Below are 14,127 nucleotides of genomic sequence, written 5' to 3'. Positions count from 1 at the left end.
GCCCTGCAAGGAGGCAAGGAGTAAGGATGTCCCCATCTGGGTGCTCATGGAGGAGAAGGAACTCACAGTGTCCTCAGCCCGTCCAGACCCCTGAACATGCCACTCCGCACGGACTCCAGCTGGTTGACAGTGAGGTGCAGCTCATTGACAGAGGATGCCCCCTCAAATGCCCCATCCTCAATCTCTGACACCTTGTTGTTGCTGAGGTTGCTGTGAAGAGGGAAAAGCAGGCTGGGATGAAGGCCCTGCCTTGACCTCATCCTGAACCCTGCCTCCCCCAGATCCCACTAAGCACCCTGTGATGCCAGTCCTTCAGAGGACCCTCAAGCTGGGACAGACCCTCCATCTCACGCCCCAGTCTGCCCTGGCATCAGGACTCCCATGTGCCTTCCCAGCCCTTGGCATTCCTGACATGGCTGTGCCTGCCCAATACTCACATTTTCTTCAGATGTGGGAGTTTCTTGAAAATGCCAGTGGCCTCCAGGATGGAGATCTCATTGTTGTTCAGGCGCCTGGAGTGGGCAGCAGGGAAAAGAACTCAGGAGATGCCTGCAAAGTACCTGGTACAGCCCAAACCCCGAGCCAAACCCCAGTGCCAGCAAGGTGCCTGGTGCAGGAGGGAAGGCAGAGTGAGAGAGGAGACTCTTACAGCTCAGCTGTGGACTGTGGGATGCGATCTGGGATCTTGGTGAGTTTCAGGTTGGAGCACTCAACCACACCAGATTCACAGCGGCATTTTGGGGGGCAGATCACATCACTGTTGCATTCACTGTTCAGCTGGTAATCCTCTGTCCCTGTGTGATGGTGAAGGCAGTGTGGGTTCCCACAGGCAGAGGCACCTCCCCCCTCTCCCTCTGATCCTCCCACATCCCCACCTAGTCTCATTTTCTTCCCCAGCTCCCCTCATTCCAGCCTTTGTGCACATGCAAAGCAGCTTATCTACAGAGATATTTTTCCTGGGTACACAGGGCACCGCCCTGCCCACCACCCTCCTGCAAGCAAAACTGGACCCTGGGGACGCCTCTGTGCCCATCCAGGTAACAGCAGGATGGGAGATGCCACTAAACATCCTGGTACCCAGCATGTGGGAAATGAAGCATGGTTCTGCTGGGCCAGACCACGGGGCTCCGGCACAACCACCCCTGCAGGCAGCCTGGCCAAAAGGGCATCATGCACACACCCACGTACATGTGTGCGGCTCCTCTGCTCACCTGGGATGAAATACTGCTCTTTGGCTGCGGGAAAAAAAAGCACATCAGCCCTCTGAGCACACAGACAACAGGCTGGGACAGGGCCAAGGACAGCGGTGCCACAGGACACCTGTGACAGGGCTGGGGACAGCTCTCACCCGAGCAGCGGAACTTCTTGCTCTTGATCTGGCCGATGCGCTTGTTGGCCAAGCGCCGGGGGCTGGCACAGCGGGCTCCACTGGTCTCCACGGGGTTGGCACGCAGGAAATCTGCCAGCCACTTCAGGTTGCAGTCACAGATGAAAGGGTTCTGGGCCAGGTGCCTGTGCCAGGGACAGTGGGTGACACACCGCCAGGGACAGCAGGTGACACACCACCAGGAGGAGGGGGTGATCAGCAGCTCCAGCCCTGGAGATGCTTTTCCCCCAGAGCCTCGCCTGCCCATCCATGGGAGCTGGAGTGGACACTCACAGAGTCTGGATGGCCCGCAGGGAGGTGAATGTGCCTTTGGCCAGGCTCTGGATCTTGTTGTCATAGAGTGAGAGCAGTGAGAGGTTCTGCAGGTCCTGGAAGGCATCTGCCCGTACACAGTTGATCTTGTTGGCATTGAGAAGCCTGGCAGGGAGGGAGGGATGTGAGTCTGGGGACACGCCTTCACTGGACCATAGGTGCTAGGGACCTCAGTCCTGCTTCCCTATGTCCCTGAAAAGCATCCCACAGAGCCACTTGTGCCTTACAGCAGCTGCAGGGAAAAAAGTCCTCCGAAGACACCCTTAGGAAGGTCTGTGATCTTGTTGCCATACAGCACCCTGGGAAAGAAAGGCTGGTGTGAGAGAGGTGGGGGAAGTCGTGTGGGCCACGGTTAAGGGGTGCAGCACCCACCCCATCCCACCCACACCAGTGCAGGCACTTACAGGGAGTTCAGTGAGCGCAGCCCCTGGAAGGCGTCAGGGGCAATCTCCGAGATCTGGTTGTTGCTCAGGTCTCTGAAACCCAAAGGGAGAAGGTGGCCTGGTCCCCTCTTCTCTTGTCCTATGTCCTCATCCTTCTGCTAGTTCCAGGGGACCACCCCCAAGACCCAATATACAGAGCTGGAGTTATCCAAGACTCCCTCCCAGTGCTGCCATATGGGGCACCTGTGTCACAGCAGGTGCCCCACGTCTGTCAGCTCTTAGCAGTGGCCAGCAGTGTGAAGGGTGTTGGGGTTCAGGGTGAGCTGGCAGAGGCTGCACACTTACATCCTTCGCAGCTTCTTGTAGGGTGAGAAGGCTCCCGGGGGGATGGACTTGATGCCATTGAGTTCCAGGCGTCTGCAAAGAGGACAGAGGGAGATGAGGGCTCTAGGGCCTGCCAAACCCCTGAGCCCCACTGATAGAGCTGGGCCTGCAGGACCCCTAAGGTTGCAGTAAGTTACCCCATGGGAGCGGAAATATTCTGCATTTGCATCCTGGGGTTGGGGCTGTCTCCATCAGGGAGAGGTGCCATGGGTGGGGGAACCATGCAGGCTGGGGTGGAGGAAGCACCTCTCCTCCCCAGCACCTTGGGTTTGGGGGTGCCTGCTGCCTCCCACATGCTTTGTGCAGTGTCCCAGCAGGGGCTCTGCACCATAACTGGATTCCTCTAAGGAGATTATTTCTCTATTTACATTTTTAATGCAGCTAAATCCAGGGCTAAATCTGGGCAGAGTGAGAGAAGGACAAGGAAAGCCTGCTGCCCTATGGAGTGGCTGAGCTGCAGGGCTTGCTCCTGCGTTCCCAGTGCCTTGAGCCACCCAAAGCCCAGTGGTGACAGTGTGGGGCCATACTCACATCTCTGTCATGGTCTCGGGCAGGTTGGCGGGGATGGCCGTCAGCCCCTTGCCCCGACAATCCACAATGCCATTGCTGCAAGTGCACATGGCCGGGCAGGAGCCTGAGGACAAGCTGCAGAGCTGGGCATGTGCTGAGTCCGTTTGTCCTGCCAGGGAAGCAGAGAGCATTGGAATTGCAAAGAGCTGAACCAGGCCAGTATGTGGCAGCAGCCCGAAGAAGGGACTCTGGTGACAGCTCAGCATGCAGGGACAGTTCACGGCACCCTTGAGTGGGTGTGTAGGATCTTGACACACCCCAGCTCCCTGCAAAAGCTCCAAAGGCACAGACTGATGTACTGTCACACTGATAGGGTGGCACTGTCCCCGTATTGTCCCCACACCAAGGACTGTGCTGACCTGAGATGAACCCACAGCGTGGGTTCTGAGGCTCTGAGCTGGGGCTCATGGCAGGGAGCGGAGATGGGCTGCATTGGTGGCACAAGCCTTGTTCCCCTGGCCCATGTCCCTGCCCTGGCACCCAGCACCTCCTCTGTCTCCTCACCAGAGCAGCTGAACTCGTTCTTTTGGATCTCAGCCACGTTGAGGCCGCGAAGCTGGGCGGGAGCAGCACACTGGGTGAAGAGCCCGATGGTGGGACGCTGGCGCAGCCACTGTGAGAGCCAGGCCAGGTGGCAGTCGCAGAAAAGATGGTTGGAATGCAGGCGGCTGCAGGATGGATGGAGCAGTCAGCAGCCACAGCACAGCTCCTGCCCATTCCACTGCCCTGAATGCCCCAGCCTGGCTCATCCCAAAGGCTGGGGGGATTCAAAGGGAGATACAGAATGGCCGAAGAGCATCTGTGACAGTTGCCAAGGCCACCTTGCTTGGCAGTACTTGGGGATGCTCTGCGGGGCTGTCCCCTCCATTGCCTTGCCATGGTGCTGTCCCAGCACTATTGAGCCACCAGCAGCAGAGCTGGGGACATCCCACTGCAGCCTAGGAGGCCACCCCTACCACCACCACCACAGCCCTGGCACTCACAACGTCCGCAACTTGGGCATGTGGTTGAAGCTGGACACAGGAATTGTAGTGATATTGTTGTTGTTCAGGGTCCTGCAGGAAGACAAAGAAGGGCAAACAAAGAAGGTCAGGGCAGACAGGCTATAAACAGGAACATGAGATGGTCTAGGTGGCACTAACCCCTGGGAGCAACCTAGCACAGGGTGAATGGATGGAGAACTACAGGCTGGGGACAGCCCGAACCCCCAGCAGGACTTGCTGGCCTTTCCAGGCTTCTCCTCTCCACAGCCAGCAGCACCCAGGTGGCCCTCAGGGACAGGATCAAGCCCTGGAGCACAGCTCTGCAGCAGTTGTACCAGAACCCTGGTCAGCCCCTGCTCATGCCCAGGGAGAAATGGCATGCTGGGGATGTCCCTGCAGCACTTCAGTGAGGGGGGACACTCAAGGACACCCTCATCCTGCATGGGGTCATAGACTGGAGGCTCCAGCCTTTTCCCCAGTCACTTACAGGACCTCCAGCCCCCGCAGGGCACGGAAAGCCCCATCCTCGATGCAGCTGATCTGGTTCTTGTCCAGTTGTCTGCAGGAGAAAGGGAAAAAAAGGGAAAATTGTTGGGACAGCCCAGGCAGAGAGCAATCAGTGCTCCCGATCACTTCCACTGCCTGCTGCCACTGGACCTGACCCCAAACCCCCTCATGCCCAACACTGCCAGGACTCACAGGTTCTTGAGGTCGGTGGCCCCACGGAACGCTTTCCTGGGGATGGCCTGGATGAAGTTCTCACTCAGGTCCCTACAGAAGAAAGAGGCAGGAAGGCAAATGGGCAGTGCCTGAAAAGCGTGATGTCCCGTGGGAGCAGGGCATCCACAGGCAGGGGCACGCCCCGGCACTCAGTGATCCCTCAGGGACACTGACAAACTAATTTGGTTTCAGGTCCTTGGCTGACCACTGTTCTGCTGGCTGTCCTGAGGCAAGTCTGGCTCCATCTATGGTGGCTCAAAGTGACTGGGGCTCCCTGGGCACTGCAGTCCTTGGCTCTGACAAGCAGAGCTGACTGGCACAACTCTGGGAAAACCCTCCATACGTAAATACTCTCTGACTGCTCTAATTACAGGTCCCTGCTGATTAACTGGTAATTACACTTAGTGGCTCCAGGAGGCATGCCCATGGAGCCTGACCTGCACTTCAGAGGGCACAAATAATCAGGTCATTATTTACATCATCACTGCAGGGTACTGTCTGTATAATCACCTGCTCTGTAATGCCAGGGCATGCCAAGCCAGCAAGGGCTCTGGGTTGCAGGGCTGGCAGCAGGTCAGATCCCCCATCACGCCTGGGCTGGCTTTTAAAGACCATGAAGACTACAAATCTCCCTGCAAATAGGGTCTGGGTAGACTGGCTCAGCTGTGCAGAAGGACCAGCCCAGCTCCCCTGTGAGCAGCAGCCGCAGTTTTGCAGGAACCCACGTGGCGGCACTGCCAGGCTGCCCTGCTGCTTGTGCTGCCGGCACTGCCTGCCCCGACCGTGCCGACTGTTCCCACAGCTCCGGCCCGACCTGCCCACGAGGGATCAGGGTCCCCTCACCCTCTCCAAAGACAAAGGACCAGACACCTGCAGCAGCCTCCAATTGCCCAGCACTCTTTCAAATACAAACATCTCCTCATGCTATGTTGGGGATGCGATGAGCCTAGGGACACCCAGGAATTGCACTGACCTTTCAGAAAACGACAGCATTGTACCAATTCCTCTTTTCTCTTTTAGCTCCCACAAGGAATCCCTTAGAAAACTCTTAGGAAAAGTAGCAATTTTTTTACATGGGCAGACAGTGATGGGGCGAACAGTTTTAAACTAAAAGAGCAGAGTTTTAAATTAGATGTAAGGAAGAAATTCTTTACTGTGAGGATAGCGAGCCACTGGAACAGGCTGTCCAAAGAACTTTTGGATACCTCATCCCTGGAAATGTTCAAGGCTAGGCTGGATGGGGCACTGAGCAATATTATCCAGAGGGTGCCATCCCTGCCCATGGCTAAGTGTTTGAACTAGATGATCTTCAAGTTCTCTTCCAACCTAAACCATACAATGATTCTATGGACCCTCCAGGTGCAGTTCATCATTCTTTCACTCAATGCACTGCATTAAACCCATCACAGAGGTCAGCACCACACTTCAGTGCTCTGCACCCCTCTCCCAGCTCTGGCACTGCCTGCCCAGGCAGGTCCTGTCTGCAATTTGCTTGGTTCCCCCATGGAAAGCTTGCTTCCATTTCTCTGCTTGGAGCACATCGGAGTCCCAGTGCGCCCAGGGAGTAAACCCAAGCGTCTGTCTCCAAGCTGCTCATTTACAGCTTGCGAGGGAAATGCCGCTAGAAGGTTGCAACTGACTTTGCGAGGCTTCTCCCCTTCACAGCTTTTTGTGACAGTCACCGATGAAGTGCTGCCGTTGGGGGTACCGAAGCCAAGAGGGACAGACGCTGGATGCGAGGCTTTCAGCAAGGCCCCGGCACCGGGCTGAGATGACATTGCACGGTTACACAGCTGACGACACCGGGACAAACACATGCTTTGCCTGTGGAATCCTCGGCCCCGGCGTTGGAACAAGGCACGGCCCCTTCCCTCCTGGTGTTTCATAGCTCCCAGCTATGTTTGCTTTACACTTTGGCGCAGAAGAAACAGCAGATGGCACGGCTTCTCCTTGCTCCGCCGTGCCACTCGCAGCACCACGGTGGCTGCATCGGTGCCACCTCACGCCCCGCCGAATACAAGAGTGTCACCGCCATCGCATGTGGAGTGCCAGCTGACAGCAGTGACCATGGGCACTGGCAGGTCTGACAGCCCCGCTGGGGACCAGCTGATGGACACAGGCAGAGGAGGGGGAGTTGTCACAGTCACCCTCACTGCCTCTTCTGGTTTCACTTCTAGGTATTGTCCTAAAGCTCCAAGTTTAAGAGTTCCTGGCTGTTGAATTCAGGCGTTCACCAAACAGCCAGCCCAGTCACAGTGCCACCGTCCTCCCATCCCTGTGCCACGGTCTCAGAGAACCACGCAGCTGGAGTTTGTCCTTGCATGCCACAAGGTACAGAGGGCTCTGGTAGTCCCAGGGGGCAAAAGGGGAAGTATAACGGGGTGAGGAGGTGATGGAGGACACCTCTGTCACCACGCTCACCTCCCACGTGGATTTCTGACCCAGCAGATGCCTGTAAAACAGCAGCAGCAGCCAGCTCCAACCCACAGCTGTGTGATGGCAAGAATGCAGGCACACGCTTTTCTTCCAAGTCCCCCAAAAGCCTCATGGCCAGACTATATCCACACGAGTCCTCCCTGGCTGGGCAGCGAGAGGGATGGCAGCGTTCAGGGATCGCGATTTCAGGAGCTCCCCAGCTCGCATCTGACAGAGGGATGCCCTGCCCCATCGTGCGTGTGACGGCTGTGGGCGCGCTATGGCAGCGAGTCGGGAGGTGCCGCGGCGCTGTCTGTCCCGGCAGCCGCAGCCCCGTCCGCTGCCGCCGCTCCCGGGGAGCCCCGGCGGGGAGCCAGGCGCGGGATGCGGCTCCCGGGGCTGGCAGGGCCCGGCGGGGAGCCAGGCGCGGGACGCGGCTCCCGGGGAGCCCCGGCGGGGAGCCAGGCGCGGGGCACGGCTCCCGGGGAGCCCCGGCGGGGAGCCGGGCGCGGGACGCGGCTCCCGGGGAGCCTCGGCGGGGAGCCGGGCGCGGGACGCGGCTCCCGGGGCTGGCAGGGCCCGGCGGCGGGAGCCAACCCCCCAGCGCGCCGCCCGGCCCGGCGCTTAGCGGGGCGCCCGAGCAAAGCTGTTCGACATGGCTTCCCAGTGGGGAGCCCACTCAGGCAAACAAACCCGGCAGCCTTAATCCCCCCGGCGAGAGCCCGCGGGGCCGGAGGCCGGGCGAGAGGGAGGGGCCGCGGCGGGGCTGCGGCGGCCGGGCAAGGAGGCCGGAGCTATTACCACGCTCTCATTCTTTTGGCTAATCCTGACTTCACACTTTAACCTGATTGAGCCTTGTTTGGCGAGCCGGCTCCTTGCTCGCCGTGTGAGGGGATTAGGGCCGGACGCAGCGGGGAGGTAATTGCTTCCCAGCGTCCCCGAGCCCCCCGCTGCCAAGAGCGCTGGGCGGCCTGGCAGCCCCCGGCGAGGCGCTGCCCTCGCCAGGAGCCCGGCTTGGCATCGCCCGCTGGGCTGGCTCCGGCTCTGTGCCGGGCTCCGGCTCGCCCGGTGTCAGCAGCCGCACGGGCACCCTGGGCAGGGCAGAGCTGCAGCCCGTGTCGTGGCCCGGGCACGCCGGCCCGGGCTGCGGGACCACACTGTGCCAGGTGAGTGACTTGCCACCCTGGCAGTGCCCGCATGGCCGGGACCAGTGCCGAGTGCAGGGGGCTGCTCCTCTCTTTACCTTGTTTCCTCCCCAGCATCCATGCTGGAAACTCATTATGAGGGCTTCAGCCTCTGCCAGCCCACAGCTCCCACAGTGAAAATGCATGACACTGCCTGCCCCTGGCTCACACACCAGTGCTGATGACACCAGTCACTGCAGGCACCAGCTCAGCCGCAGCAACCATCCATCAGGCCTTGAGCAGACAAGGCAACCAAAGCCACCAGCCCTGCAGAGAATCAGAGTTTCATGCTGGCACAAGAGCCCCCCAGATCCCAGCCTCACCTCAGTGGTGCTGTGCCAGAGGCAGCTATGCTAGAGAAGAAACGGCGTTTCCCCAGCAAGGACTGTGGCACCAGCAGCTATTAAACAACCCGGTGTCTCAGACCACCCTGCACATGCTGTCTGTCCCAGCACAGCCTGTCCAGGGCAGAGGGATGAGCAGAGACAGGGCTGGCAGCTGTTCACACCACCACCTTCACTGCCTGACAGGTGACAAGGGGTGAGCTGAAGGCACAGTAAGACTCCTGCATTACAGAAAATCAATAGACTTATAAAAATCAATCAGCACTTGCATTAGTAGCAACAGCCCAGAGTCTCCCAGGGGTTCTGCACTCTCCACTCCAGGGCAGGAGCTGCTGCATCCACTGCTTGTGCCAGCATCAGCATCTGAAACCCTGAGCTGGGGAAAGTGTCACCCACATGTCCACAATCCCACATGTGGCTACACAATCCACTCAAGGTGATGCACACAAGTCCCCAGTGCTTCAAAGACCCAGTGCCCGAGGAGGGGTGTCTCTAAGGGAGCTATTTGATGGAGATGGGGAGCAGCCACCCCTCCGCTGCATTAGCAGGATGCCAGGGCAACAAGGCCCTGCCAAGGGAGATGAGGCAGACCTCCCACTGCCCCCAGCCCATCCCACTCCACTGTCCCCAAGGTCACAGCCTGTGTGCTACCTGCTACTGCCTGTTGCTGCCTGCCACCCACTGCAGCCCCAGCCCTGGGGCTGAGGGCATTTGCACAGGACAAGGGGGGATGGCAGATGCTGATGCATGGTTACAAACAAGCCAAAGTATAGCATGGTGAACTCAGTGTGAGCCCCTGCCACTCAGGAGAAACATGGTGGGGTTTCTGGAAAAGGTACTTTGGCAGCAGCCAGAAGGGGAAATGGGAGGGAATGGGACAGGGTACAAAGCAGCATGGTGTGGGGAAAAGGAACATTATTTACTGCTTTTCACAATGCTAGAACAAGGCATGACCAACACAATCATGAAGGCAAGCTTAAAGTCACAGCTAAGAGTGAATCCTCTAAATTAGAAGTCCATGCATCTCTCAGCCACAGCCAGCTCAAAATGAAAATTAATAGAAGCAAAGTGCAGAAATGCACCTGCCAAGCCTTGCTGTGGCAAGAACACCTGCAGGTGGGTGCTCGGGAGCTGACTCCTGCTGCCACGAGACCAGCTGGGCACATCTCTGGCAGCACCATCCTGCCCAGTGCAGGCCGCGTGGACAATGGCTCCACCACTGCTCTGCTGGCAGGGACTGCCACCCACCAGGAGTCACTCCTGTCAGCCTGTTTTAGTGGCAGGCAGAGATGCACAACCCCTCTGCTCCCCAGGGCAGTATGGGGGACATCAGCCTGGGGTCAGGGCAATGCTGGAATGCCCAGCCAGGGCAGGGATCCCGGCTCTGATCTCTGCCTGTCACTCTTGTCACTGCTCCCTCCTGGAAGAGGAGGGACAGTGAGTTGGAAGTGGGGGAGGGAGGCGCTGCTCCTACAGGGGTCCGAGGGGGAACAGCTGGTTGCTGTGAAGAGCATCCCAGGCTGGGCGGGGTGGCACAGCCCTCCCCGCTGGCAGCCGGAGCGAGCGGTTCATCAGGCAGCCCCAGCCGCCAACAATTACGTGCTGAGTAAATCGATGGGATATAATTGGACTATTAAGATCTCATTATCCTCCTAGCTCTGGTTGCCACAGCCTGCAGCGAGCTCGGGGAGACTGCAACCTGCAGCCACAGAAACTGCCTCCCGACACACACAGCCTTGATGGGCACTGGGAAAGGGTGCATGGAGCAGGGACAGCACAGACGGAGCAAGGATGCTGGCAGCAACCAAATCCAGCACACGAGACATCTCCGTGGCACAGCAAAGCGCTGTGCAAAGGCAGGCTGGTATCCCTACAGGGGTCCTAGAGATTAAGACAACCAGCCATCCTTCTAGTCACCTTACCAGCCTGAAAGCCACCACTGACCTCTCCTGCCCTGTGTTCTCATTGCTCCTCAGTGAGATGGGGAGTTTGGCCTCTCTATGCCCTTACATGCATATCTCTACCCCATTCCTGCTGGAAAGCAGGGCTCGTGTCCCCACCTGCAAGATACAGGGTCCCTATGCTCTGAATCACACAGGCTGCAGGTGCTGAGTGTCCCTTTCCCTGTGCAAGGGCTATGTACCCACATCATCACCTGCTCACACACCAGCCATGGTGGCTGATGCGATTCCAGGCCATGGGACTGTTCTCCTGAAGGGACCAGCATCCTCAGCATCTCTTGGCACCAGGTCATATCCACTGTGGTTCAAGTGAAAATAAATAATCACTTATTTTAGGAGAGCTGACCCCAGTCCCACCTGAGGTTTCTCACAATGTTTCTTTTCTTCTTATTTTCTCAGCACCAGTGAAAGTAGTGAATCAGAGCTCCTCCTTGCCAAGCCTTATATATAAGGACAAAACAATCCTTTGCTGCAGGAGGCAAAACACAACTTGACACCACAATGTGCTGAGTGTCTCAGAGCACAGACCTCAGTGACACAAGCCCTACCAAAAACTTCTGCCTGTTCACTGTGACCACACAGTAAATGTAAAAGTGAACAGAGCAGGGAGCAGCACTTCATGCATACTACCCTGCCTTCCCCAGGCTTCCCAAAGTGCCTTGCTGACCCCAGGCTCTGGCCCTGGTTCTTTACCTCCCAGAGGTGCAGATGCTTCCAAAAACATTAAAGCTGGAGAGGTTTGTTGCTTGGACAGACAAGCAGAGCATGTGTAAAAGCCAACATATGCTCATGGCAACAGTTAGTGAGAGGAGTCCCAGCCCCAGCATGGTGGTGTTGATTTAGCAAAACATTTCAGGGCATGCAAAATCTCAGTGGCTTCAAAGGGACACTGCTGACCCATGCCGTGACCCGCTGTCTTTACCAGAGCACCAGCAATTGACTCTGGCTGGTATCACCCAAGGGTGCCCCACGGTGTCGGTGTGTGCTGACAGCATCCCGGGGATGCTGAGGCACGGGGGTCCGTGCACTGCAGGCGTTTGGGCATTGCATTTGGGGACAATGCAGTGTCCCCAGCTGTGGGGTTATCTGTGCTGGAGGCACTTGCAGGGCCGGGCTCTGCTGAGCAGCTCTCTGCCAGGGCGGCGCCGGTGCCGTGGCTCCGGTCCAGCTGCAGCGGGATCGGCTCCTGCGTGGGCTGCGCTGCAATGCCGGAGCTGCGGGACTCGGCCTCTGTGGGAAGGGGGATGCTATGGGAACAAGGGGAGCTGGCCAAGGAAAAGAGGGAGGGTGGGAGGGAGGGGGAATAAAGCATCTGCTACACACCCTGGAGCCTCTTCAGAGATTGAAACAAGTTAAAAGCAGCAGCTTTAATGGAAACACAAGTGAAATAACAAGCTGCAAACCCTGCGTGCCTGTCACCGCCCCCTCCCCACAGTGTCCCTTTGTTCCTACAACCTCGTTATCGGCAGGAAGGGGAGCTAACACGAGGCTAAGGCATCGCCATCAGCTCCCCCTCGTCCCAAAGTGTCTTCAGACAGCCACAGCTCCTTCTGTGTCCTGTCCAGTGCCCTGTGGTCTGACAGAGCCCGGGGTGAGGGCTCAGGGTGTCCTGCAAGCCACCTGTAGGATCATCCAGCCTGTCAGTTTCTGCAAAAGGACCTACTCTGTGGCTGACATATCTACCCCAGTTCTCACTGCTGGCTGAGGTTTCGTTCCCTCCAGCAAGTGTCTGGCTGGACACTGAGTGTTAAACTGAACTTGCCTGGCTCACAGCCTCTGTGTCCCACTGCCCCTGGGAACCAAAGCAGCCAGCCACTGGCCCCATTGCTGCACGGCCTCCTGCTTTTCTGCATCCCTGCTTCTCATCACTTCCAAGTCTCCTTAGCCCTGATGTTCGGCAAATCTTTTCTCCTCCCTCTTTTCATGTTTTTTCTTCTGCCTTACCCTCTAGTAGTGGGAAATCCCTGCATGAACCTTCCACCAAGGTGTGTTTTTCCAGCTACCACACTACCCTCCAGCCTGTGCACCTACCTGCTTCACATCTGCACACCTTGGCTCATTTCAAGCATGTCCCCCACACACTGCAAATAAAAGGCACAGAGATGTCCCTTTCCCCAGGGCTGCACGCCAACCCTGCAGAGGGAAACTACTGCCCAGAGCCTAGTACCTCAGCACTCACAGACCCACATGTTCCAGGATGTCCACCAAATCAGAGGAGCCCAGCAGCTCCAGGGTCTGGGACAGAGGGAGCTGGGGGGTGGTGGCAGAGATTTGCTAGACCATGTGTGGCTCTGCCTCCAGCAGACAGCAGTGTGCCACAGCAAGACCCTCCCATGTAGTTCTGTGACAGGACAAGGTCAATTCCCCCTCACCCCATCACGACCCCATGCATGCCCTGAGAAGTGCCAGGCTCCAGCCCTGCCTGCCACAAAACCTTACATCCTCCAGCATGCAGCTTGTGCTCCCTGCCTGGCAGCTCACACCCGAGAAGATACCCTAAACTCCATGCTGCAACACTCATCCAAGGTGTAAATGAAAAAGCAAATAGCTCTTCTGGCGAGCCAGCCCTGAGCCCTGTGGGGAGTTGGCTGCAGCTCTGGTTAGCAGGCTCATCCCTTGGGTTTGTGGCACTGCAGAGCCCAGAGCTAATTGACTCCCAGGCTCTGAGGCTTTTAATTGCTAATAAGTGTGAAGCCAGCCGTGCCAGCCCTCCTGGATTCCTCCGAGGTGTGAATAAGGCTGAGCCAAGCTGAGAATTGTGTTCCGGCTGTCCCAGATCTGTCCCAGATCTTGGTGAGCCAAGAAGTGATGCTGTGGATCTGTGATGCTGCTCCTCAGCTTTACAGGTCCTGGGACAGCAACTGGCCTCAGCTTTAAGAAGAGCTAAAGAAAACTCCCTATGGCCTGGAGGATGTTTTGAAACCAAGGCTGAACCTTGCAAGACAGCTGGAGAAGCTGGCAAGATGCCCTGACATGACTAAGTGTCCTTCACACTGTTTGGCTCTAGCACTCAGACAGGTAAAACTCCTGTCTCAGAGCCTGCGGCTTCCTGAAAGCTCTTGGGAGAGGCTGGCAGTGGGATGAGATGTGGGCGATGAATTGCAGGATGAAAGGCAGCCAGGATGGAGCCAGTGGGACATCTCAAATCATGCCCAACAGCTGGTAAAAGAGATGTGATTTTGCACAGGGCTAGGAGGAAACAGCCCGGATAGGAGAAGGAAAGGCAGATGGAAAACAGCAGAGTGAGCGTGGGGCTGCAAGAGCACCCGAGCATGGGAATCAAGCACAGGGACACACAGGGAAAACCCAACAGGACGATAAAGAGACTCCATCTCGTGTGACACACATCAAAGCCAAGATAAGAACTGCTGGAAAGCAGGCAGCAAAGCCCTTCCACAAGGCTGGCCCGAGCTGGGGCTGCCCTTGCCCAGTAACAACTGCTCTTGAGAGGGGGTTTGGGAGAGCAGCACCCAGTCATGGCCAT

General features: G+C 57.6%; 1 protein-coding gene across 1 annotated transcript in view; it reads right to left on the bottom strand.

Annotated features, from left to right (window-relative positions):
* The window catches only part of SLIT1 (slit guidance ligand 1), a 59,852-nt gene that overhangs the window by 12,219 nt on the left and 33,506 nt on the right, over window positions 1–14,127 (bottom strand). The window contains exons 5-18 of the mRNA XM_030276249.4: window positions 4,719–4,790; window positions 4,507–4,578; window positions 4,020–4,091; window positions 3,541–3,704; window positions 2,998–3,145; window positions 2,428–2,499; window positions 2,104–2,175; window positions 1,927–1,998; window positions 1,661–1,804; window positions 1,349–1,512; window positions 1,212–1,235; window positions 650–794; window positions 438–512; window positions 67–210 (exon numbers count right to left, since the gene is read on the bottom strand). Of these exons, the coding sequence (XP_030132109.4) occupies window positions 67–210; window positions 438–512; window positions 650–794; window positions 1,212–1,235; window positions 1,349–1,512; window positions 1,661–1,804; window positions 1,927–1,998; window positions 2,104–2,175; window positions 2,428–2,499; window positions 2,998–3,145; window positions 3,541–3,704; window positions 4,020–4,091; window positions 4,507–4,578; window positions 4,719–4,790 (1,440 nt within the window). The remainder of the gene's footprint in view (window positions 1–66; window positions 211–437; window positions 513–649; window positions 795–1,211; window positions 1,236–1,348; window positions 1,513–1,660; window positions 1,805–1,926; window positions 1,999–2,103; window positions 2,176–2,427; window positions 2,500–2,997; window positions 3,146–3,540; window positions 3,705–4,019; window positions 4,092–4,506; window positions 4,579–4,718; window positions 4,791–14,127) is intronic.

The sequence above is a fragment of the Taeniopygia guttata genome, chromosome 6 (assembly GCF_048771995.1).
Source record: "Taeniopygia guttata chromosome 6, bTaeGut7.mat, whole genome shotgun sequence".
Taxonomy (NCBI): Eukaryota; Metazoa; Chordata; class Aves; order Passeriformes; family Estrildidae; genus Taeniopygia; species Taeniopygia guttata.
This window is presented reverse-complemented; position numbering and strand designations above follow the sequence as displayed.